The 23389-nt window shown below is 42.1% G+C and overlaps 1 protein-coding gene across 2 annotated transcripts in view; it reads right to left on the bottom strand.

Moving 5' to 3' along the window:
* Positions 1-2716: 2716 nt before the first annotated feature.
* Positions 2717-23389, bottom strand: part of LOC109919231 (protein ERGIC-53-like) — a 43184-nt gene continuing 22511 nt past the window's right edge. Inside the window, exons 1-4 of one of the 2 annotated variants that reach the window (XM_048617193.1) lie at positions 13266-13355; positions 12567-12711; positions 7315-7430; positions 2717-3337 (exon numbers count right to left, since the gene is read on the bottom strand). In XM_048617193.1, coding sequence (XP_048473150.1) covers positions 3301-3337; positions 7315-7430; positions 12567-12711; positions 13266-13327 — 360 coding nt within the window. In that variant the 5' untranslated portion in view covers positions 13328-13355 and the 3' untranslated portion in view covers positions 2717-3300. Of the gene's footprint in view, positions 3338-7314; positions 7431-12566; positions 12712-13265; positions 13356-23389 lie in introns of those variants that run through there. The other variant, XM_020519219.2, reaches the window with a different exon arrangement.

Below are 23389 nucleotides of genomic sequence, written 5' to 3'. Positions count from 1 at the left end.
AGTTCCACAGTTCCAACGTTACATTTTGGAACTTATCTTCTGTTGAATGATAGGTAGTTGGTAGGCAGAATCTGTTTATTCATTTCATAGTCTGACCTTATTTAAAACAAAAAAGAACAAAGATCTGTGGATGCCGGAAATCAGAAACAAAATCAGGAACTGCTGCAAAAAAAAAAATTCGGTAGTTTGGCAGTATCTGTGGAGAGAAAGCAGAATTAGTGTTTCGGGTCCAGTGACCCTTTTTCAGAACCCAGTTCTTAAGGAGGGTCACTGAACCCAAAACATTAACTCTGCTTCCTCTCCACAGATGCTGCCAAACCTACCGAGTTTTTCCAGCAATTTCTGATTTTGTTGTTTATTTAAATACAGTTGGTGATTCCAGGTGGCTGCGTAGATTTACAGTCAAGTGTCAACTCAGCTTGATTGGAAACACAAGAACTGCTCGTGCCTCGGTTACACTCTCTCCCACCCTCTTCCGTTAGGCAGAAGATACAAAAGGTTGCATACACGTACAGATTCAAGAACAGCTTCTTCCCCACTGTTATCAGACTTTTGAATGGACCTCTTCAACTTCAACGTTAAGGTCTCTCTGCACCTTCTCAGCAGCTGTAGAATTGTATTCTGCACTCTGTTCTGTTACTCTGATGCACTTCAGAGATCGCAGAATTCATAGTGGACTAGCAGGCCATTCGGCCCACCAGGTTTACACCACCCCTCAGAAGAGCATCCAACTGAGCATTAGCTGCAGCAGTTCAACACCATCTTCTCAACAGGCAATAAACATTGGTCCAGGCAGTAACACCTATATCCCATTGAGTGAATGAATAATACAAATATTAAAGTTCACATAACAACACTTGAAAACAAACAGCAAGTTATTTTTTTGAAAGACCAACTCCCTCAATGAATTCCAAAGAACAGATTAACCGGCCACTCATTTTGTCTCGTGCATAATTTTCACTGTGTTCATTTGACACGTCACCATTATCCTACTGGACCATGTGGCTACTCTCTCATTGGAGAGAGACGACTGGTGGTGAGTTTAACCTGAGGGTCACCGTGCCTCAGGCAAGGGGAAGAGGTTGAGAAGGAGCGTCCTTCACAGTAACCTCAGCCCATGTGGGAATTGAACCCATGCTGTTAGCATCACTCTTCATCACAAACTTTCCTGCAAGATGGCAAAAGAGTAGGCGTCCTTAGCCAGAGCTCTTCTGCTCCAACTGCTTTCCTTATCCTTTCCCCCCCAACTTTCTTGCTTTGTTTTCTAGTTTCTATTTTACTTACTTACCTCTTGAGCTCAGATGGCATTGGCAGAGGACCTCAAGTGGGCCTGGTGTGGGGGACGATGGGCCCAGCATGGACCTTGAGGGTGCCCTTACTTACTTTCTGAGCATTGGAGCTGGCATTGAAATCAGAGGCTGCTACATCAGCAGAGACAACATCAGCAAGGTAGCTCCAGCGCCGAAAGATGGTGCCCGAGGATCGGCGACTTTGATCGAGTCTGGCGCTGGTATTGGTAAAACAGCAACGGAAGGGCATAACGTTGACATTGATGTGGGCCCAGAGGCAAGAGACACAACTCCCACTTTGGTGGGTCTGGCGCAGGTAGTGGTGAGGCGGTGGCAGGGAAGAATTGGCCCAGCAGCAGGAGATTGCGCCTGAGGATCGGCCACTTGGGTCAGCAGGGAGGAGGAGGAGGAGGAGGGGGTAATGGCAGTGCAGACTTCATTCATGGTGACGAATTGGCTCAGGACTGATGTTCTCTCTTTAAACTCAACATCTTTCTATTCATTTTCCTTATTCTTGAATTATTCAAAATGGCACCAGATTATGGTGACATTGGGAAAGCTTTTCACTGTATTTTACTGTTTTTCTCACTGTAAAAAAAAAGTAACAATAAGTCACTCAGTTCAAACCAGCTGTCCAGCCAACTGAGCTAAACTGACCCTCTAGTCTTGTAGTTATTACTTCAAAGTTACTCGCAACTGAATTTCTTTGAATCATTGCTCCTTTTTAGGATGTTTGAGCTTCTTTGACAGGTCATCATTTTGTGCCACATTTAGGGCAGTTTTATTCAATGCTTGCAGTCTTTTACCTGTCATTATTTGTACTTTAGGCCTCAACTCCCAAAAGGAAGCAACTACCCTCGTCAGTGTTGGGTGGGATAGTACTGACGGCATAAAAATAGTTTATGAATGATTTTGTTCATAGCGATAGCAGCAAGCATCAGTAAGTCAGCTTTAGGATCTTCATAGAGTCATAGAATTGTACAGAATGGAAACAGACCCTTCGGTCCAACTCGTCCATACCAACCAGCTTTCCTAATTTAGTTTAGTCCTTTATGCCAGCATTTGGCCCATATCCCTCTAAACTCTTCATATTCACATACCCATCTAGATGCCTTTTAAATATTGCTATTGTACCAACCTCCACTACTTCCCTCTGGCAGCTCATTCGATACATGCACCACCCTCTGTGTGAAAAAGTTGCCCCTCACGTCCCTTTTAAATCTTTCCCTTCTCACCTTAAACTTATGGCCTGTAGTTTTGGACTCCTCTAACCTGGGGAAAAGATCTTGGCTATTCACCCTATCCATGCCCCTCATGATTTTATAAATTTCTATAATGTCACCTCTCAGCCTCCAACGCCCCTTAGGTCACTTTTATATCTTACCCCTCTCACCTTAAACCCAAACAGAAGTAAAAATAACTCCAAGTAAGGATTGCTTATGACATTTATTTCATTGTACAAGGTGTTACAATGTACCATTTTTAAGAGAATTGTTTGAAATAAATTAGGACATATGTTGATATCATCACTTCAGTTAACGCAAAAAGGAGCAGTCAAACAAAAAATCAAAGCAGATTTTCTGAAGAAGGGTCTCGGCCCGAAACGTCAGCCTTCCTGCTCCTCTGATGCTGCTTGGCCTGCTGTGTTCATCCAGCTCTACACCTTGTTATCTCGGTCAAACAAACACTGTTTTAGTATACAAACACTGAGTAAATTTCATACAAATCCAAACAATTGTTACATTAAAATTATGACAGACTAGAAAATATCTTCGTGTAATTTCACGTAAATGTCAGCCTTCAAATTACAGACTATTTCAAAAAAATAATTTCCACTATGAAAGTAATATACGATGACAGTGGCCACAGCTACTGACCATTTGGTGTTCCCTACTTAGAAAGTCACGTAAACACCATGTATAAGGCAGCACACAATTGCTTTAGAAACTCATTCACAAACGCCACTCAAAAAAATCTATATTCACTATTTTCATGATTCCACAGCAACCCCTCAGAAAAATTTCTTGGAATTGATTTCTCTTCTATTCCTGTAAAAAGATAAAACATTTGTTTATTTCCGAGTGCTTTCAGTACTAAGCTTGAAGCACGTGTTTGTGTAAGGTCAAGCTACAGAACTCATAATAAGATAGCCACTAATAGCCAAAGGATGGAAGGAGACGTGGAGTAGGAAGAGGCCATTCAGTCCGTGAGAACTGTTCTGCCATTCAATTCAATTATGGATGGTTTATGCCTTAAATACAATCTGTACACCTAGGTTCTGTAACTCTAACAATTCTTGGAAACAAAAATCTATCAATTTCACTCTCACTCATGCTCTATCTCTCACAATAACATTTCATTACCTTTTTCATTTTGGTGCCCTGTAACTTCCTTGGAAAATAAAATGCAAGTTTACGATGAATCAGTCTGAAATTCCTCTTTTGCTACTTGACCCGAACTGAATATCAGGCAGAGGAATTCGAGAAAAGCACAGGAAGAATTTACAGATCTTTATCATTTTAGAACATTAAAAGAAAAACTATTCAACTCAGTTACATGTTCTATTTGTTCAATCTCAGGAACGTGTGCATTGCTGGAGAAGCCAACATTTATTACTCATCCCTTTTGTGCCCTCAAGTCGGCGGTGGCTTTTTTGAACTGTGTGACTTGCTAGACCATTTTAGAAAGTACTTCTAATCACCCACATCACTGTGGGTCTGGAGTCATAAAAGGCCAGTAGATTTCCTTCACGAAAGGATTTTCGGCTGTGTTTTAAAATGAAAAGCCATTTATTTTATGGTCACTATTGCAGACACGAGCTGGTTCTTCCTGCTTTATTTAATTAATTGATTGAATCTAACCTCACCAGCTTCCATTTTAGGATTTGAACTTGTGTGTTGCTGGATTATGAGTCCAAGTGCATTGATTTCCAGCCCAGTAACAGATATGCTATGACAGCTCATAAGGACTTTAAAAATGGACTGCAAAAGGTTTAATTCTTGCAGTTGCTGGAACTGGGCATGGTGTTAACAGATGGCAACAACATAATGCAACAGTTTGTCTATTTTGGATTTAGTAAACCTGAGTTAGGGCAGTTAGGAACTGAAAGAAGGCACATTTTCGCCCAGGATATCATAAGAGGTACTAATATAACAGCCTGTCCCACCATTCAATAAGATCATGGCCGATCCAATTAATCTACATTCCCATCTACCTTTCAAACCCTTTGTTTATTGAGAAAGTAACTACCTTTACCTTAAAAATATTAAAAGGCAGAAGTCACATGATATCAGGTTATAGTCCAACAGGTTTATTTGAAATCACAAGCTTTTGGAGCACTGCTCCTTCATCACATGAAGCATTTGCGAGAGTTTGTGATTCCAAATAAACCTGTTGGACTATAACCAAGTGTTGTGTGATTTCTGACCTTGCCCACCCCAGTTCAACATCATTAAAAGTATTCAAAAGCTCTGCTTTCATTATCATTTGAGGACGAGAATTCCTGATTCACAACCCTCTACAAGAAAACAAATTTCACCTCATCTGTCTTAACTGGGCGATCCCTTATTTTTAAACAGTGACCTGTAGCTCTAGAGTCACCCACAAGAGGAAACATCCTTTTGACATTGACCTTCTCTAGGCACATCAGGATCTGATACATTTCAATTAACTCGCCTCCCGTTCCTTGAAATGCCACATCCTGTCTGGAATCCATTTCTCCTTCAATTATCTCAAGGATAATTGTCAATTATCTCATTGGCAAGCGAGATTTTAGGCACCAGCATTTGAACTCTGATTCCTCATGAGTTATGCTTCAGCATCTTATATCACCCAATCTCAGACAAAGAGGAAAAGCTCAATAGTGCACAGTTTTTGAGGCATTAATAACATGTCGAAACAACGGGGTATATTATTATCAGGTGGATAATTAAACAGAGAACAAACATCTACGTTTTTCCTTTTATTTATGATGTGCAGATTGTGTAGACAATAACAGGGAAGGCAACGGAATCTTTCCCATCCCAGAAAAGGCAGTTCAATAAATCATAAGCCTGGATGAGTCACACTTTCATAGTCCTTTAAGTCAACAGATGCCTGGAACACGTTGAAACTTAAGCACTGTTTCCATATTGATGTCTTAAGAGCTAACGAGTAAATAAAGGTAGCACAGAGGAATATTAAATTTAAAGTCAAATCATACTCTTTCACAGCTGCTCGGGAGGCATCGAGTTGTGGTCTCATACAGGTCCACAGACAAAGAGCAATGTGCAAGAGGCCATTTGTCTGGAAAGCCCAGATATTGTTTGATTTGAGGCTTTTGGAATTCTATGTCCATGTAAATCATGTTCACAACTTCGAACAGAGATCTTGGACATTCACCCTGACCATAAACCCATTCCTTCTCTCCTGTAGATTCTTCTTAATTCTTTGTGTGACAGAGATGAGGCAGGTTGGATGTTCCCGATTACCAGGGAGTTCAGAACCAGGAGTTTCAGTTTAAGGATAGAGGGTAGGTCATTTAGGACGGAGATAAGGAGAACATTTTTCACTAGAGAGTGGCGACCCTGTGGAATTCCCTGCCACAGAAAGCAGTTGAGGCCAGAACATTGAATATTTTCAAGAAGGAGTTAGATATAGTTCTTAGGGCCAAAGAGATCGAAGGGTATGGGGAGAAAGCATGAACAGGTTACTATGTTGGATGATCAGCCATGATCATATTGAATAGCAGAGCAAACTCAAAGAGCCAAATGATCCACAGTTGCTCATATTTTCCATGCTTGAATTGGTCGGGCTAGCATTTTTTGCCCATTTTTAATTTACCTTGAGAAGACAGTGGTGAGCCATCTTCTTCAACCACTACAATATGAGAGATGTAGGTAGACCCACAGTGCTGTTTAGAAGGGAGTTTGGGGATTTTGACCCAGTGAATGTAAAGAAACGACAATATAGTTCCAAGCGAGGATGGTGTGTGGCTTGGAGGAGAACATGGCTGTGTTCCCATAGCCCTGCTACTCTTGATGTTCTGGGTGGTAGAGGTCATGGGCTTTAGGAAATGAGGTCAAAGGAGGCTCAGTGATCTGAAGTCTAACTGAGCAACATGAAATGCTCTCCCGGCTGAAATGACAGGAAGGGAAAGTAAAAATTAAGTTGGGATTGTCAAAGTTTTATGATTGCACTGAGCCGCTCATTTATCACACATCAATCAGAGTCAAGTTTCAGTAATACTAACCAAATAAACACTTCATGGAATTCTGATCCTTTCACACCCTGGTGTCATGCAAAAAGGGACCTAAGGGGCAACTTTTTCACACAGAGGTTGGTGTGTGTATGACAGTGGAAGTGGTAGAGGCTGGTAGAATGACTACATTTAGAAGGCATCTGAATGCATACATGAATAGGAAGGTTTGAGAGAGATATGGGCCATATGTTGGCAAATCGGACGAGATTAAGTTAGGATATCTGGTCAGCACAAATTGGACCGAAGGGTCTCATAGAATCATAGCATCTCAACAGTGTGGAAACAGGCCCTTTGGCCCAACAAGTCCACACCGACCCATCCCCCTATAACCCATCTAATCTCCACATCCCTGGACATTACGGGCAATTTAGCATGGCCAATCCACCTAACCTGCACATCTTTGGACTGTGGGAGGAAACCGGAGCACCCGGTGGAAACCCACATAGACACAAGGAAAATGTGCACACTCCACACAGACAGTCACCCGGCAGTGGAATTGAACCCAGGTCCCTGGCACTGTGAGGTAACAGTGCTAACCACTGAGCCACCATACTGCCTCAAACAGTCTGTTCCCGTGCTGTACATCTCTACGACTTTATGGGACATGTACCCGACGGCTAAGGACTACAGGACAAGCTCCACCAACACTTTCCCATATTGCTAACAAATGATCCAGGTACATAAGCCTTAAGGATTGGCTTCTGCTTATTAGCTCATCCTTTACCTATCTGAACAATATATACACATCGTCAGTGCAATTATATTTCCAAGAACAGAAACAATTACCTGTGTATTAAGTAAGAGAGAAAGAATACAGACTGGAGGAGAATGAATACTAAGAAATGCCAAGCTGAAGTACATGATGGAATAGGTGGGACCTTCGGGCAGCTGACTTGTTGAACCTGCAAAGAAATGATGAAGGCATATTACTGTGTGCAGTTATTAGAATCAGAAACAATGGAAGTAATTCACAGCTCACCGTGTCTGAGTTAACTGAGTATTAGGACAGTCTCAGAAACATAACACAGCAAAACAAAAAGCAGTAAGAAACAGAGTGTGTGCCGGAAATACTCAGCAGATCTGACAGCATCTGTGAAGATTGAAATAGAGTTAATGTTTTGAAACTAGTATGACTCTGCAAACGTTATGCAGAAGAATCACAACAGAGTCAAAACATTAACTCTGTTTCTCTCTGCACGGATACTGCCAGATCTGCTCAGTTTCACTAGCATTCTCTAAGTTTGCTTCAGATTTTTGGCATTTGCAGTATTTTGCTGTCAATAAAAAGCCGTTATTCTCATCACATATAAGCACAACCCAGAACTTAAAAATTGCCAACACTCATTGGATAAGTGTACCATTTTATATTTTTTTTAAAAAGGTGAAAAACTGCAGAACACAGCTTTAAAAAGGAGGCAATCCAATTTCCTGTAAATGAACATAATTTTCTTCTGCCATGCGCTTTTGGAGGTTGACCACTGTTCATCATGGGATGGAAAAAGCCTATTTATTTTGTGCAATGTTCCTTTAAGAATAAAAGGCACTGGGGTGTACTTAGAAAGAAGGCTAACGCATTCTCTTGATTATGATATTGTTAGGTTCCAAGAAAAGTTCAAGTGACCTAGAGTTGGCATGGCGATGAATGTGAACAGCTGAAAAAGCGCAGGGCAAAAAGAAAGCTACTGTGGGGTTTCAGTCAGTTTGTTTTCTGTCGGTGGTTAAGAACACGGACAATTGGTACAATGGAAAAATATTCAGGCCTGGCTCTCTCTGAATGGAAGTGTCTTCTCCTCGGCAGTTATAAAGCAAATCCTGCTGTTGCAGATGGGTTCTCAGAATGTTAAAAGGATTGTGTTATAAAATCCGGTCCATTTAGTCTACACTGACCCTCAGAAGGACATCCCACCCAAACGCAAGCCCCTTCCCTATCTGTATAACTCTGCATTTCCCATGGCTAATCCACCTAGCCTGCACATCCTGGATACTATGGGACAATTTAGCATGCTTAATCCACTTAACCTGCACATCTCTGGACTGTAGGAGGAAACCTACGCAGACACAGGGAGAATATACAAACTCCACACAGCCAGAGGGTGGAAACGAACGCAGGTCCCTAAGCACTCTGAGGTAGCAGTGTTAACCACTGAGCCACCATGCTGCCCTGTTATTGTGTATGCTACACAACTGGAAAGAACAGAACTCTGAAGACAGGGAGAGAGAGGGATTATGGGTTGGTCAATACCTAGTGCTGCTGTTGTAGTCATGCCAGAGACCAGCAGGGCTGTTTAAAGGGATTGGAAAAGGAAGCCTATAGGGATTATTTGTCATCAGGATTATCATGACCCCAGTGCGAGAGAGTTTGTAGAAATGCTCCTGCCAATGATAACTGTGTCCTGGGGAGATAATATTCAGATCAAATAAGGCTCTAGGTGAATGCAATTCAAGCCTCAAACAGCTAGATGGGAAGTGAGAGATCCTACAAAACAAAAGCAGAGGTTAAAAAGACTTTGAGATTGCTTATGGTACCACATTTGTGTGGTAAGTAACAGGGGTGCTTGTAACCATCTGTGGTGTATCTTTGTACTGTTGACTACTTCAGATAGAATTTTCCTTTTTATTTGAAACACCCTGTTAATTGCGGTTTGAACGAGGTTGATGTCAATTTTTTTTGTTACAATGCAAGTTTTAAGAAGTGAAATCTTTTGTCCTTCTGTTGGTTTTGTAGGATTCCTTTCTGTTCAATGTACCAATGCTTACCTACACAAACAAAAACACTCTCAGTGCAGTTATTTAACTGCAAAATAGTTGGTTACTGGCTGCATTTCATTTGCAATATAGCTTTTCCTTTCCAACACGATGGTTACCCTTTACAATCAACAGATGTCTGATACTCGGGAGACAATTTTAACGTTGTCTTTGGTAGCTGCGGTTTGGAGTGGAAGGGGTTTTGAATATAGTGCACACTTTTTACTCCAGAGCTCCAGGACAAGTTGCTGACTGACAGTTTTGTTTGGGAAGGAGAAAAGTCTATTCTAATTCACTCACCTATATTTTTGAAAGCTTGGCTATTACACAGTTCTGAGTGAAATGATGGATTTAAGGGGTGGATGTTTTGAACCCACATACTGGAAGACGTGTAGTGATCATGTCTCTGAGGAAGGCGACTGCATCTCAGGTCATGGGGGGTGACTCTGCAGAGCAGCTGACCCGTTGACTGATAGCACATCTGGCATGCCTAGCGGCAATACTTTAAGGAGGGCAAAGTTGCATCTCCTTTTCTCATGAGAGGAAGCCTCTATAGGGAAGCCCCTGGGGTGATTGCGTGGGAAAGTGAATTTCGTTCAAAAACTGGTCTGAGTCTCACTCTCACCCTGGGGAAATGCCGTGTCCTCAACAGAATGCAGAATAAGTAATGTGGGCAATATCTTACGAATACAAACAGTAGTTTGTTGCAACAGAAAAGTAGTCCATGGAGGGGCTAAAGACATTAATTAACGGGATGCAGTAGTTTGTTAAAAAGGGAAGGAGCAATTATGACAAATAATTTACACAGTTTAGATTGAGAGCAACCTTCCAATGTTCCTCACAGTGTAGCAGTGCAACAAGAACTCTGCCACAAATACAATGCTTGATACAGTTCATTACAATTGCTATCTAACATGAGTAATTTATGATTCAGGTAGAGTATTCTACACTCTCAAATTTAATGACCATAATTCCAGGTTAGAGACTGTGGCATTTTGATCTATCATATCACCAATTCATGTAATGGTACAGAATCTAAAAACTGCATGCTGTTCAGTGCTGAGGTTTGTGATAGTGCTGTGGCTTTAAGAGGTTATTTTGTCCTGGGTTTTTTTGATGAGAGGTTGTAAGGCAATGGTACCAAGCGGTCCACCAAAATCACTAGAGTAAACAGCTTGTGAGGCCTTGGGTATTTTTTAAGTTAGCAAAACAAAAGCAGCTGTCACAGAGCAGGTTTTCTAGGTTGTTTTTTTTTTTTAAAGTTTTTTTGTTTAGGTTTAAGCAATTGCTGTTTTGGGCTTGAAGAAGTAGAAGCTATTTTTCTCCCTCTCTCGATTATAGCCAAAAGCTGGGGGTTCTCTTCCTAGGCTGCTAGATTGCATGTGACACAAATCTGTTTTTCTGAATTTGTCTTTTTGCCAGAGGGTGTGTTTATGGGATGTTACTAAATTGGGACTGTTAATTAGCAATAGTTACTGTATCTATTATTCGGTTAAGTTTTCCAATAGTTAAGTTATTCTAAATTCCTCTTTCTTTGGTTGTATTTTGTCCATACTGTTTAAATAAATGGTTTTGTTTAACATCGAGTAGTTTGACCAGTTGGATTGCATCTAGAACAAGGCACTTTACTTTTACCTTTAAAATAACAAAAAGTTAGTGTCTAGGCTACCTCAAAATATTTTGAATGGACCTGGTCTGTTCCATAACAGGTTACTTAGAAATAGGAACAGGAGTAGGCCATTTACCTCCTCGAGCCTGTTCTGCTATTCAATAAGACCATGGCTGATCTGTGGCCTAACTCTATACACCCGTCATTGGCTCAAATCCCTTAATAACTTTGCTTCACAAAAGTGTGTCTAAGATTTAAAATTAACAACTCATCCAGCACCCGCTGCCAATTGCAATGGGGCTTGCTAGTGGAACTTGGGAGGGTTTACATTAGTATGGCAGGGGGCTGGGAACCAGAGTGGTGGGTCAGCACATGCAGTGATTGAGAAGATCGATGTTACGTCAAGTGAGTCTATCAGGAAGGACAGGCAGGACCAGGCCAATGAAAACTGGTGGTCTGAAGTGTATTTCGCTTAATACAAAGGGTATAATACGTAAAACTGATGAGTTTAGGGCTTGGATTAGGAAATGGGACTACAACGTTATAACAATTGCAGAAACTTGGTTGAGAGAAGTTGACTGGCAACTGAATGTTCCAGGGTTTAGATGTTTCAGGCAAGATAGAGATGGATGTAAGAGAGGGTGGCACGGTGGCTCAGTGGTGAGCACTGCAGCCTCACAGAACCAGGGACCCAGGTTTGATTCCACCCTCGGGTGACTGTCTGTGTGCAGTTTGCACATTCTCCCTGTGTCTGTGTGGGTTTCTTCCGGGTTCTCCGGTTTCCTCCCAAAGTCCAAAGATGTGCAGGCTAGGTGGATTGGCCATTCTAAATTGCCCAGTGTTCAGGGATGTGTAGATTAGGTGGGTTATGAGGGACGGGTCTGGGTGGGATGCTCTGAGAGGTGGTGTGGACTTGTTGGGCCGAATGGCCTGTTTCCACACCGTAGGGATTCTGTGACTTGACCACAAGACCTACAGGCTTCAGGATATTATAGACTTTATTCTTTTATAATTAACCTTGGCCAGAAAGTGTGTTTTTCACAAAAGATAGTGAACATGTGAAGAGAAAAATCCATTTTATCTCTTTTATCTGAAGGGTGCGTGTGTTTTTAAGGCTATTTATTTATTTAATTCAGGATTGTCAGCTTTTATTGCCCATTCCTAACTGCCTAGGAGAAGGTAGTGATGAGTTGCCTCCTTGAATTGTTGTTGTCCTTGGGATAGAGTGGTAAACAGTTATACTAGCATCTCACAAAGCAAGCCAAACCCTAACCAATGCTGCATCTTCACTGGGAAGATTTGCTTTTTTTTTTAATTATTAATCACTAATTTTGTGTTTACTGAAGAAACCTGGTCAATGGATCTTTTAAAGCTAGGTCTAATATGGCTAAATCAGGACTTGGGTAAAATATTTAGAAATAGTAAGAACTGCTGATGCTGGACTCAGAGTTAACGCACAGTGTGGAGCTGGAGGAACACAACAGGCCAGGCAGCATCAGAGGAGCAGGAAAGCTGACGTTTCGGGTTGGGATCCTTCTTCAGAAATGTTAAGTTTATGTTGTGGTCTGGGGGGCACTGGGACAACAGAATGACAATTCACTCCTCCCATCCTGGTCCAAACACACTTTACAATGGAGAGATCAAACTCCCAAGGAAACATAATCCAGAAATGTTGAAGTCTTACCTTGGTATTGGTTAAGCTATCAATACCATTTTTCACTACATGAATGTGCTCCTGGATCTCACGGACATGGCTTTTGTCTGCAGTGATGGCATTTAACGATTGCTGACTTTCTCTCACCTTGGACAGCACACCTGCAACACTTGCTCTGGAATGCAAAATGCAACAGAGAGGGGGCTCAGTTGGCTGGACAGCTGGTTTGCGATGCAAAGTGATACTGACAATGTAGGTGTAATTCCTGCATAGTCTCAGGTTATCATGAAGATCCCACCTTCCCTAACTCGCCCTTCGCCCGAGATGTGGTGACCCTCAGGTTCACCAGTCATCTCTCACTAATGAGATAGGACAATGGTGGAGTTAAGATGGAATCCAAAATCTACAATTAAACTCACCAAAAAGTTAGGAATCAGTCCGGACACCATTGAGTTTCAAAAAGTTCTGACGAAAAATTCAGCAAATCTCAAAGAAGCTGCACCATTATTGCAAATTAAAGTGACAAATGCCCTGAACACAAACACTCTGATATTCAATGAATAAACATTGTGTCAGACTGATTTTTGCAATATTTGTTGCACACAAGGGAATTTCAAGGACTTACACTGTAGATACAAAAAGATCCAAATTCATCCTATTTACCACCCAGTCACTACCAAAGCCAAATTCTCCCTGACAGAAGCCTGTTAGGATGACGGTAAAACACACCTTTGGAGATGGGTGGTTGGCTCCTCCAGTCTGTGCACTTTAACACGTTTGGATAAGGCCATCACTTCACTGGTGCATGTTGCCTTCCACACTAATCCATCCTTTCAAATATGCCAACATGGCAACCAGGAGGAACAGAAGAGACACAGCCCAATTAGAAAACCTTCTAACTTGCGCAAAAAACTTAGGACCAACTGGCCAGCTACCAACATAAGAATTGCTATTAGACCATAATTTAATGTTATTGAAATTGCCGTGCGTAGAGTCATACAGTGCAGAAACAGACCGTTCGGTTTAGCTAGTCTATAATCCCAAACTAAACTAGTCCTACCTGCTTCTGCTTGGTTCCTATCCCTCCAAACATTTCTTACTCATGCATTATCTAAATGTCTTTCAAACATTATAACTGTACCCCACATCCAACACTTCCTCTGAAAGTTCATTCCACACGCGAACCACTCTCTGTGGAAACAAATTGCCTCTCTTTAAATCTTTCTCTTCTCACCAAAAATATGTCCCTTCATCTTGAAATACCCCACCTTAGGGAAAAGATACCTGCCATTCACCTAGCTATACCCCTCATTAATTTACTAACCTGTATTAGGTCACCCCTCAACCTCCTATGCTCCAATGAAAAAAGTCCCAGCCTATTCAGCCTCTCCTTATAACTCAAACACTCCATTCCCAGCAACATCCTGGTAAATGTCTTCTGAACCCTCTCTAACTTAATAATATTGTTCGCATAAGAGTAACCAAAACTATACACAGTACTCCAGGAGGGGCCTCACCAATGTCTTGTACAACCTCAACATAACATCCCAACTCCGAAACTCAAAGGTCCGAGCAATGAAGGCAAGCGTGCTTAATGCCTTCTTAATCACCTTACCTATGTGTGTCGCAAATTTCAAAGGATTATGTACCTGAACACCGAGGTCGCTCTGTTCTACAACACCACCCAAGGCCTTAACATTAATTATACAAGTCCTGCCCTTGTTTATTTTAGCAAAATGCAATACCTCGCATTTATCTAAATTAAACTGCAAATGAATGACATGCAGCAGGTAGAGAATTCAAGATATTAGAGAAAAACGTTAGAGATTGGAGAAAGTTCTCCACACAACCTAGGGAGATACCCAAGAATAAATAGCCAAACAGAGGAAAGCTGTACACATGGCTTCAGTTGGAAAACGAGTTTACAAAATACGTCAGCAGAAGACCGTAGGGGTCTAGTATCAAGTGGATCTTCCCCTGGCTGAGATTACCATGAAAGAATCTCCTTCTCAACCGCTTCTGTCACCTCAGGAAGGTTGACCCTCGGATTAAACCACCACCAGCTATCTCTCCCTAATGAGACAACAGTCCTATGGTCCTCAGGGACGATGACTTATGGTGTATGAAAATAAACAATTTTGGACCAGGACAGAAGACCAGGATTTCATATATTCTAAAATATAAATTCAATACTTCTATGCTCCTTATGTGCAACTTGTGAGAATGGAGTTGGCTCTTAGCGAGCAAATCTGCAATAGCAAAATGATGGGAGTCATTGATTCCCTACAGTGTGGAAGCAGGCCATTCAGCCCATCAAATCCACACAGACCCTTCAAAAAGCATCCAACCCAGACCCAGGCCCCCCACCTTGTCACTGTAACCCTGCATTTCCCACCTAGCTTGCACATCCCTGGACATTATGGGACAATTTCCCATGGCCAATCCACTTAACCTGCACGTCTTTGGACTGTGGAGCACCCAGAGGAAGCCCACACAGACAATGCACAAGTTCCATACACACAGTCACCCGAGGCTGGAACTGAACCCAGGTCCCTGGCACTGTGTGGCAGCAGTGCTAACCACTGAACCACCGTGCCGCCCTGGGAGATAGTGGATTTCAAATCCTCAAAAGTGTTCCACTCCAGCAAGGACAGCATTTATTTTATTTGAAATACAAATGGGAAAAATGGGAATTTGGACTGCTTAGTTACAAAGAAGAACCAGTTGCTTCTTCGTAACTCAGAGCAGAAGTGGTTCTCTTGTGTAACACAATATGAACTTCAGAGTAGGTAACTTTTCCGAAGCTGGATTTGGTACTTTTAAGAAACAAGCTAGTACAACACGACTCTGTGTTGAAAAGAGCCTACCCAGCAACAGCATTTGGATTGATTTTAAGTAGCAGTTTTTTTTTTAACCACAGAAATGACAGGAGCACAGTGGGACTCATGCCTCAAAAAGCCTGCAACTAAGACAGAGCTCTTTCTCTGGCCGAGTGGAAAATAAATAAGATACAAAGAATCTACAAAGAAAGCTTTCTAACTTAAGCAAAAGACCTAGGTCCAACTGACCAGCTACCAACCTGATGATTGCCATAAGACTATAAGAGATAGGAGCAAAATTAGGCCGTTCAGCTCATCAAGTCTGTCCCACCACTCAATCATGGCTGATACGTTTCTCAACCCGATTATCCGGTCTTCTCCCTGTAACCCTCAATCCCATCACCAATCAAGAACCTATCGATCTCTGCCTGAAATGCACTCAATAGCTTGACCTCCATAGCCTTTTGCAGCAATGAGTTCCATAGATTCGCCACCCTCTGGCTGAAGAAATTCCTCATCATCTCAGTTCTAAATGGCTGTCCCTTCACTCTGAGGCTATGCCACTCCAGAAACATCATCTCCACATCCATTCTATCCAGGTTTTCAATATTCTGTAAGTTTCAATGATATCCCCCCTCATACTTCTAAACTCCAACGAGTACAGGCCCAGAGTGCTCAACCACTCCTCATATAACACAAGTCCTTCGTCCTCGGCTTTTCTCCAATGTCAGCATATACTTCCTTAGATACAGGGCTCAAAACTGCTCTCACTATTCCAAATATGGTCTGACCAGAGCCTTATACAGCCTCAGCAGTACATCTCTGCTCCTGCACTCTAGCAATGTGCTATTATTGCCAAAAATAGAAGAGAGCTATAAGAAGACCACTGCATTTTCCCATGGTTTAGACTGTTGATCCCCAGACTGCACTCCTTTTTGCCAATCTTTTCCTCCCACAATATTCCTCCAAATCCGTCTTGTTTGCACGGTGAGTGTGTCATGCTTGAAATTAAAGCGGACATAGTGTAAGTTTGCAAACTAGTATAAATAATCCATTTTTGCAACGTGTTAGAGTTTATATTAATAAATATTTGTTTTCTTGTTCCATGATGAAAGCCAGTGCGAGTTGCTTTTAAATTAGAAACTGGACGCAGTCGGACATTAAATATCCTAACAAATAAATTGATCAATTTCACATCTGTGAGAACTCGTTAAATAGTGGGGACCTGATTTCCAGCAGAGCTGGGACATTCATAAAAAAGTCAACCCCTTATGTCTTACCGAAAAACTTAGAAACTCAACTTTTACATGATCATATCCAAAGTTTCAACTTTTCTTTCTAATTCTGGAGGAAGGGTATCCATGCATACATTTGCGTGAATTTGGGAGACGGTTAGCTCAGTTGGCTGGACAGCTGATTTGCACTGCAGAGTGACGCCAGCAACATGGATTCAATTCCTGCACTGACTAAGGTTACCATGAAGGATTCTCCTTCTCAACTTCTCCTCTTGCCTCAGGTCCACTGACCCTCCAGTTAAACTCACCACCAGTCATCTCTCTCTCTAATGCGAGAGTATAAAATATGACCGTTTTAGCTTCTATATGAATGTGCTTCAGACTTGGGTTAACATGAATCTATTGTACATTTGGCTTGTGGAGATATCTCTCATTATATCTACAGAGGTCATTTACTCACAACTGTTTATTAAACTGGACTGAATAGGTCTTACAGGAGTCAAGATACAATGATGTGGGGGTCATTTCTTGGACACACCCAATTTGATTCTGAAAAAAAGGTCCAATTGACCCCAAAAAAAAGTTGATAGATGGACAGAACTTTGCTTGATGGCCTACAGGTGAGGACTGCAGCTGAGCTGTAAGTAGCCCTTATCTGAAGATTAGCTAAAATAACAGACCTGAATCCTGAAGCTAAACCAATGAAACATTGTCAAGTCTTTATGGACAATATGAGAGTGGTAACTACAACTGAATCTATGCACTGAATGTGCCATAAATATCTTTGAACTCTTTTGCCTTGCAGTTATTTAGCTGGAGGCCTGTTGATTTGAGGGTACAAACAGAGACTTTCTCTGAACGAACAAACAAACACATATCTCTTCACTGTGAACATCAACTACTTTAGGAAACTGCGCTATCAGCTCACAAATATTCTGTTCAAAAGGTTTTCAGCTTAATTGGATTATGCAGAAGTTAATGTTGTGATACTATCCCATATTGAAACTTTGTCATTTTATCCCACTTTATCCTCTATAGCAGGCAAACATACAGACTAGGAGGGGAGTGTAGTTCTGGTTGCCCTGATATAGAAAGGATATTATTAACTTGGAAAGGGTACAGAAAATATTTACAACAATGTTACTGGGAATGAGGGTTTAGGTTATAGGGAGAGGCTGGATAGACTGGGACTTTTCTCCCTGGAGCACAGGAGGTTGAGGGGTGACCATGTGGACATTTATAAAATCGTGAGGGGTATAGATAAGGTGAATAGTGAAGGTCTTTTCCCAGGGTAGGGGAGTCCAAAACTAGAGGGCATAGGTTTAAGATTTATAAGTGACCTGAGGGGCAACTTTTTCCACACTGAGGGTGGTTCATATGTGGAGTGAATTGCAAGAGGAAGTGGTAGATGCAGGTACAGTTACAGCATTTAAAAGATATTTGGACAGGTGCTTGACTGGAAAGGTTTAGAGGGATACAGGCCAAATGCGGGCAAATGAGACTTGTTTAATTTGGGAAACGTGGTCGGCATGGACAAGTTGGACCGAAGAGTCTGCTTCTGTGCTATACGAGCCATTCAGCCCTTTGAGCCTCCTGCCGTTCCACAAACCATGGTTGATCTGGTTGTGGTCTAAATTCCACTTCCCTTCCTGTTGCCCATAACCCTCAGCTCCCTTGTCAATCAAAAATCAAAGCAACTCCGCTTCAAATATACTCAAAGATCCCGCTTCCAGACACGAACAACCCTCAGAGAAGAAATTCCTCCTCATCTTCTAATGGTACTGAGACCCCCTAATTTTAAAACTGTCTACCCTACTTCTAGCTAACTCTGTTAATTGTTTGTGACTTTGAAAAAAGGCACTGAAAAGTTGTATATTCTGGTAACTATTACATAATTTTCCCAATAAAGGCTCCATTGCCCACGCAAAACTAAAGGCTATACACCGTGTGGACTAATAGGTCACTTCACTCAGATGATTCACTTGCAGCGTTGATGCTTGGCTTCTTTCCCAAAGTCAGCCTGTGGTTAGTGGAAATCAGCAGATGGCATTTGCTATGCAGCTGTACAGATTGTTGTAGCAACAGCCATTAAAGTCACATCAAGCACTATATCCAAATATAGTTTATGAGAGGAGCTGAGGAGCGGGGGGGGGATTATCATCATAATAAAATATGAAATTGCATTTCAATTCTAATTACATTTAAAATTTAAATCATTGGTTGGGAAAAGCACTGCAAAGCTCTCCCAAGTGAGATTTTCAGGCTATTCTGCATCAGAAACAGACAATGCCAGAAAACACTCAGCAGTCACACAATGTCAGGAGAATGCGAAGGCTGGAGTTCACATTTCAGGTCAATGAACTTCCCAGGGTTCAGATGCTCGTAGACTCGGAGTATTTCCAGTAATTTTCGTTCAGAAGTGGTGCTGTGTAGGGCTTGTGATTTATTCTGGTCAACCGAGTCTGGAAGGGGTCTGTATGAGCAAGTTTTCAACAAAAGATGGGACACATTTATATTGAGTTTCTCAGAAAACTTGCACATGCGATGGAGTATGAAGAAAACTGAAGACTTTCAACTCAGCAAGTGTTGCAGGCAGAGCAAAATCCTAGGGAGATGTAAGTATGGAAACAGACTCTTCAGTCAACTCATCCACCTTTTCTGAACCCTTTCAAGTTTCACAAAATCATTAAAAAAGCAGGGAGACCAGAATTGCACACAATATTCCAAAAATGGCTTAACCAATGTCCTGTACAGCTGAACATGACCTCCCAGCTCCTATACTCAATGCACCTACCAATAAAAACAAGCACACCAAACACCTTCTTCACTCTCCTATCTATCTGCGACTTCATTTTCAAGGAACTATGAACCTGCACTCCAAGGTCTCTTTGTTCAGCAACACTCCCCAGGATCTTATCATCAAGTGTATAAGTCCTGCCCTGATTTGCCTTTCCAAAATGCAGCACCTCACATTTCTCTAAATTAAAGTCCGTCGACCACTCCTCAGCCCATTGGCCCATCTGATCAAGATCCCATTGTACTCTGAAGTAACCTTCTTCCCTGTCCACTACACCTCCAATTTTAGTGTCGTCTCTAAACTTACTAACCATACCTCCTATAGTCACATCCAAATCATTTATATAATTGATGAAAAGCAGTGGATCCAACATCAATCTTTGTGGCACAGTGCTGGTCACAGGCTTCCAGTCTGAAAAGCAACCCTCTACCACCAGCGTACTAACCAGATGCAAAGAACTTTGCTTAATGGCCTACAGGTGAGAACTGGAGCTGAGATCTAAGTAGCCCTTTGATCTGAAGATTAGCTTGAATAATAGACTCCGGAGACCTAAAGGTAAACCAATGAAACATTGTGAAGTCTTTATGAACAATATGTAAGTGGTAATTATAAGTAAATCTATGCACTGAATGTACCAACCTCTTGGGTTCAATCGGATGAAGAGTTATCTCTCTCCTAGTCACGTTCTGGATATTCTTGCCAAAATTGGAGTTGTGTCCAGCTATTTGATGAAGGTAGAATTGGGTTCAATTCTCTGCAGTCTAGCAGTCTGTCAGTACACAGATCAGTCCCTGGGCCAAGTATCAGAGAATATCCAGCGGCTACTGAACATGATCCTACAACTAATCAACAATCCCATGCCTCTGGGCGAGGAAAAACACAATGGAAAGAAATAACAGAACATTGGAGAGAAGCCCAGGACTTGATGGTTCACCTCAATTCTCTTTCACCAAGCCACAAATATATTTTCACAAGATCGGGCATTAATTTGTGACAAATGGATGAAATGTAAGTTCTTAGAACCCATTCTCAGCATTATTTTCTGAGAATGGCTTGCCCAGCAGAAATAGAGGAGTAAGTCCCAAATAGTGGGATTGCTCAATGCCTGAGTATTTAATATTCCCCCTAGAAAGACGAAAGCAACCTTCCTGTCAAAAGACTTCCAATCACAATCCATTCTGATGGCACACTTCCCTTTGCTGACCTGAGTAATATACAGCTTTTGCTTCCTGCCCCTTGATTCTTTGACTGGCAGAACCACGTCAAAACACAAAGGCTAACAGTATCAGTGTCCAAGTTGTACATCACAGAATCAAAGATTCCTGCAGTTTGGAAGCAGGCCATTTGGCCCATCCAGTCCACACCAACCCTCTGAAGAGCATCCCACCCTCCTTTCCTATCCCTGCATTTCCCATGGGTAATCCACCTAGCCTGCACGTCCCTGGACACAATTTAGCATGGCTAACCCACCTAAGCTGCACACTGACTGTGGGAGGAACCTGGAGCACCTGAAGGAAACCCACACGGACACAAGGAGAATGTGCAAACTCCACACAGACAGTTGCCCAAGACCGAACCCAGGTCCCTCACACTCTGAGGTAGCAGTGCTAACCACTGAGCCACCATGCTGCACTGTTATTGCATGTTACACAATTGGAAAGAGCAGAACTGAAGTCAGGGAGAGAGAGGGATTACGGGTTGGTCAATACCTCGTGCTGCTGTTGTAGTAATGTCAGAGCTCAGCAGGGCTGTTCAAAGGGATTGGAGAAGGAAGCCTCAATGGTGGAGTCAAACCCGGGTCCCTGGCACTGTGAGGCAGCAGTGCTAACCACTGAGCCACTATGCCATTATAGGAAGGAAAGTAACAAATTTTAAAACAGATTAATCTCTGAAAGGGAACTAGTTAGGTTCCCCACCATCCTGTGCATTAGGCATTTAAAAGGCACTGTATCTGTCCAAGTTGTTGGACAGCGATGACCTCTTGCTTTGATTTAGCTCATCTATCAGATAAACACAGGAGCTTCCGCCCAACACTCAGCATGTGGCATGTCAATCATTCCAAGGCTTTTGCCTCCACTGATGGATATCCAGTGTAATCCTCACTCTTCCTTGTGAAGAACTCCAGGACACGTCAGTTTTCCATCATCTTGAAATTCACTCCTCTGCAACTTTACCATCAGAAATTACACTGAAATAGTGTCTGCGCTTATTTCTCTCGTTCACAATTCAGTGAGCTCCCTCTGAATGCTTTTCTCTCCAGGCCTGATTTCTCCTGCACTCCCAGACAAGTCTTTCTGATGCAAAAAGAGTCAACCCCACAGTTCTCTGGGGCCCCTCAGAGATTAAACAGCTCCCTCGCTGATCAAAACTCCTCATCCAGACTCAAGATATGGATTTGTTTTATTGCATTCGAGTATTAACTAATTTATATGGGTGGCAATGGTGTGCCAGTAAACTTTCAACACACCTGCTTAGCACCACTACCGAAAGGAGCCAATAAACACAAGTCAAAAGATATTGTGAAACGTTACTCCCTTCTTTCTAGAGATTTTCTAATTAACCTGTTCAGACATGGTATGACACACCTTTGGAGCAGGTGCAATTTGAACTTAGGCCTCCTGGCTTAATGGTAGGGACACTACCACTGCGCCACAAGAGCCCTACTCCTATCTAAACACCTCCATCGCCATGTGGGGAATTAATTTCAGAAGTTAATCATTAAAAATTACTCGTTGGAGACTTTGATCCTACATCCTGTAGACCTACTTAGGCAGCTTTCAAATATAAATACTACAGCAAAAAGACACAGAAGTACATGTGAACATTAGCTTAGCAACTACCCTCTTTGAAGAATCTGAATCAGACGACTCAACGGGGAATGGAGGGTTAGGATCATACCTGTTGGTTTGCTTTTTATGAAGAGGGAATATGATGTGACAGCAAGTTTGAGGGGCTGAGTGGCCTGCACTAGGCCTAACCCAACACTGATCTGGTTGAATGATGATTCTCCTTTACGACTACAACTATTTTGCCTTCTCACAAGATGTCCCCTCGTAAATAGAGATCGTGCACATTGGCAAATGTAAAATTGAAGGCACTGTGCACATGGCCCCACTAGGGCCTCACAGTTACTATGACTGGAGGCCAAATAAAAGTTTCAAACCTGACATAGATAAATATTTGGTAAACAGACCAAGGAATAGCACTCTTGTGGCACAGTGGCTGTGTGCCTACCTGTAGGCCAGGAGACCAGGGATCAAGTCCAGCCTGCTGCAGAGGTGTGTATTAACATTTCACAACAGGAAATATCTAATCATACCAAGAGAAAGAATGCAGGTCACTGGGGTTACGATATGGATTAGACACAGCCTAATTGAATGAGACAGCAAGTTTGAGGGGCTGAATGGCCTGCACCAGTTCCCTAATCCAAACCCAACATCGATCTGGTAGAATGATCGCCCTGCTTAACTTCTACAACTATTCTGCCATCTCACGGTGCATCTTGTTGACTGCACGTTACATTGGATTTCTCCAGTCGATGGCCACTGGAATTGGGGAAGACAAACTCAAGAGTTAAAATGCATTCTCAGGAAATGAATCTGTTTGAAGGACATAATGGTCGACAGCAGTACGTTTTCAACTCGATGGACACACAGGGGCTGGAAGGCGCGGAGCAATGACGACATTGTAACATAGGAAACCTGATAGACATAGCACAGATTTTGCTCTGGGCTTGATATTATCTTGGGCAATGTGCTGTCAAGGATGAGAGACTGCAAGCTAACATTCAGCTGATTCCGCAACTAACTGAAGAGGTCAGATGAACAAACGAATAATCAGTAATCTCTTGACGTTTATGTAACTGTAAAATACAACATTCTGTACCGAGGGCCAGATAACTTCTAAACATTAATCACAGTAATGAAAGAACATTTGATTGGGAATCCAAATGGACAATGTCATCAACCATTCGAGTACGGTTGTGAAAATGGTTCTGCCCAA

The sequence above is a fragment of the Rhincodon typus genome, chromosome 36 (assembly GCF_021869965.1).
Source record: "Rhincodon typus isolate 14 chromosome 36, sRhiTyp1.1, whole genome shotgun sequence".
In the NCBI taxonomy this organism is placed as follows: Eukaryota; Metazoa; Chordata; class Chondrichthyes; order Orectolobiformes; family Rhincodontidae; genus Rhincodon; species Rhincodon typus.
Note: the sequence above shows the minus strand (reverse complement) of the source record. Positions and strands in the feature narration are given on the sequence as shown.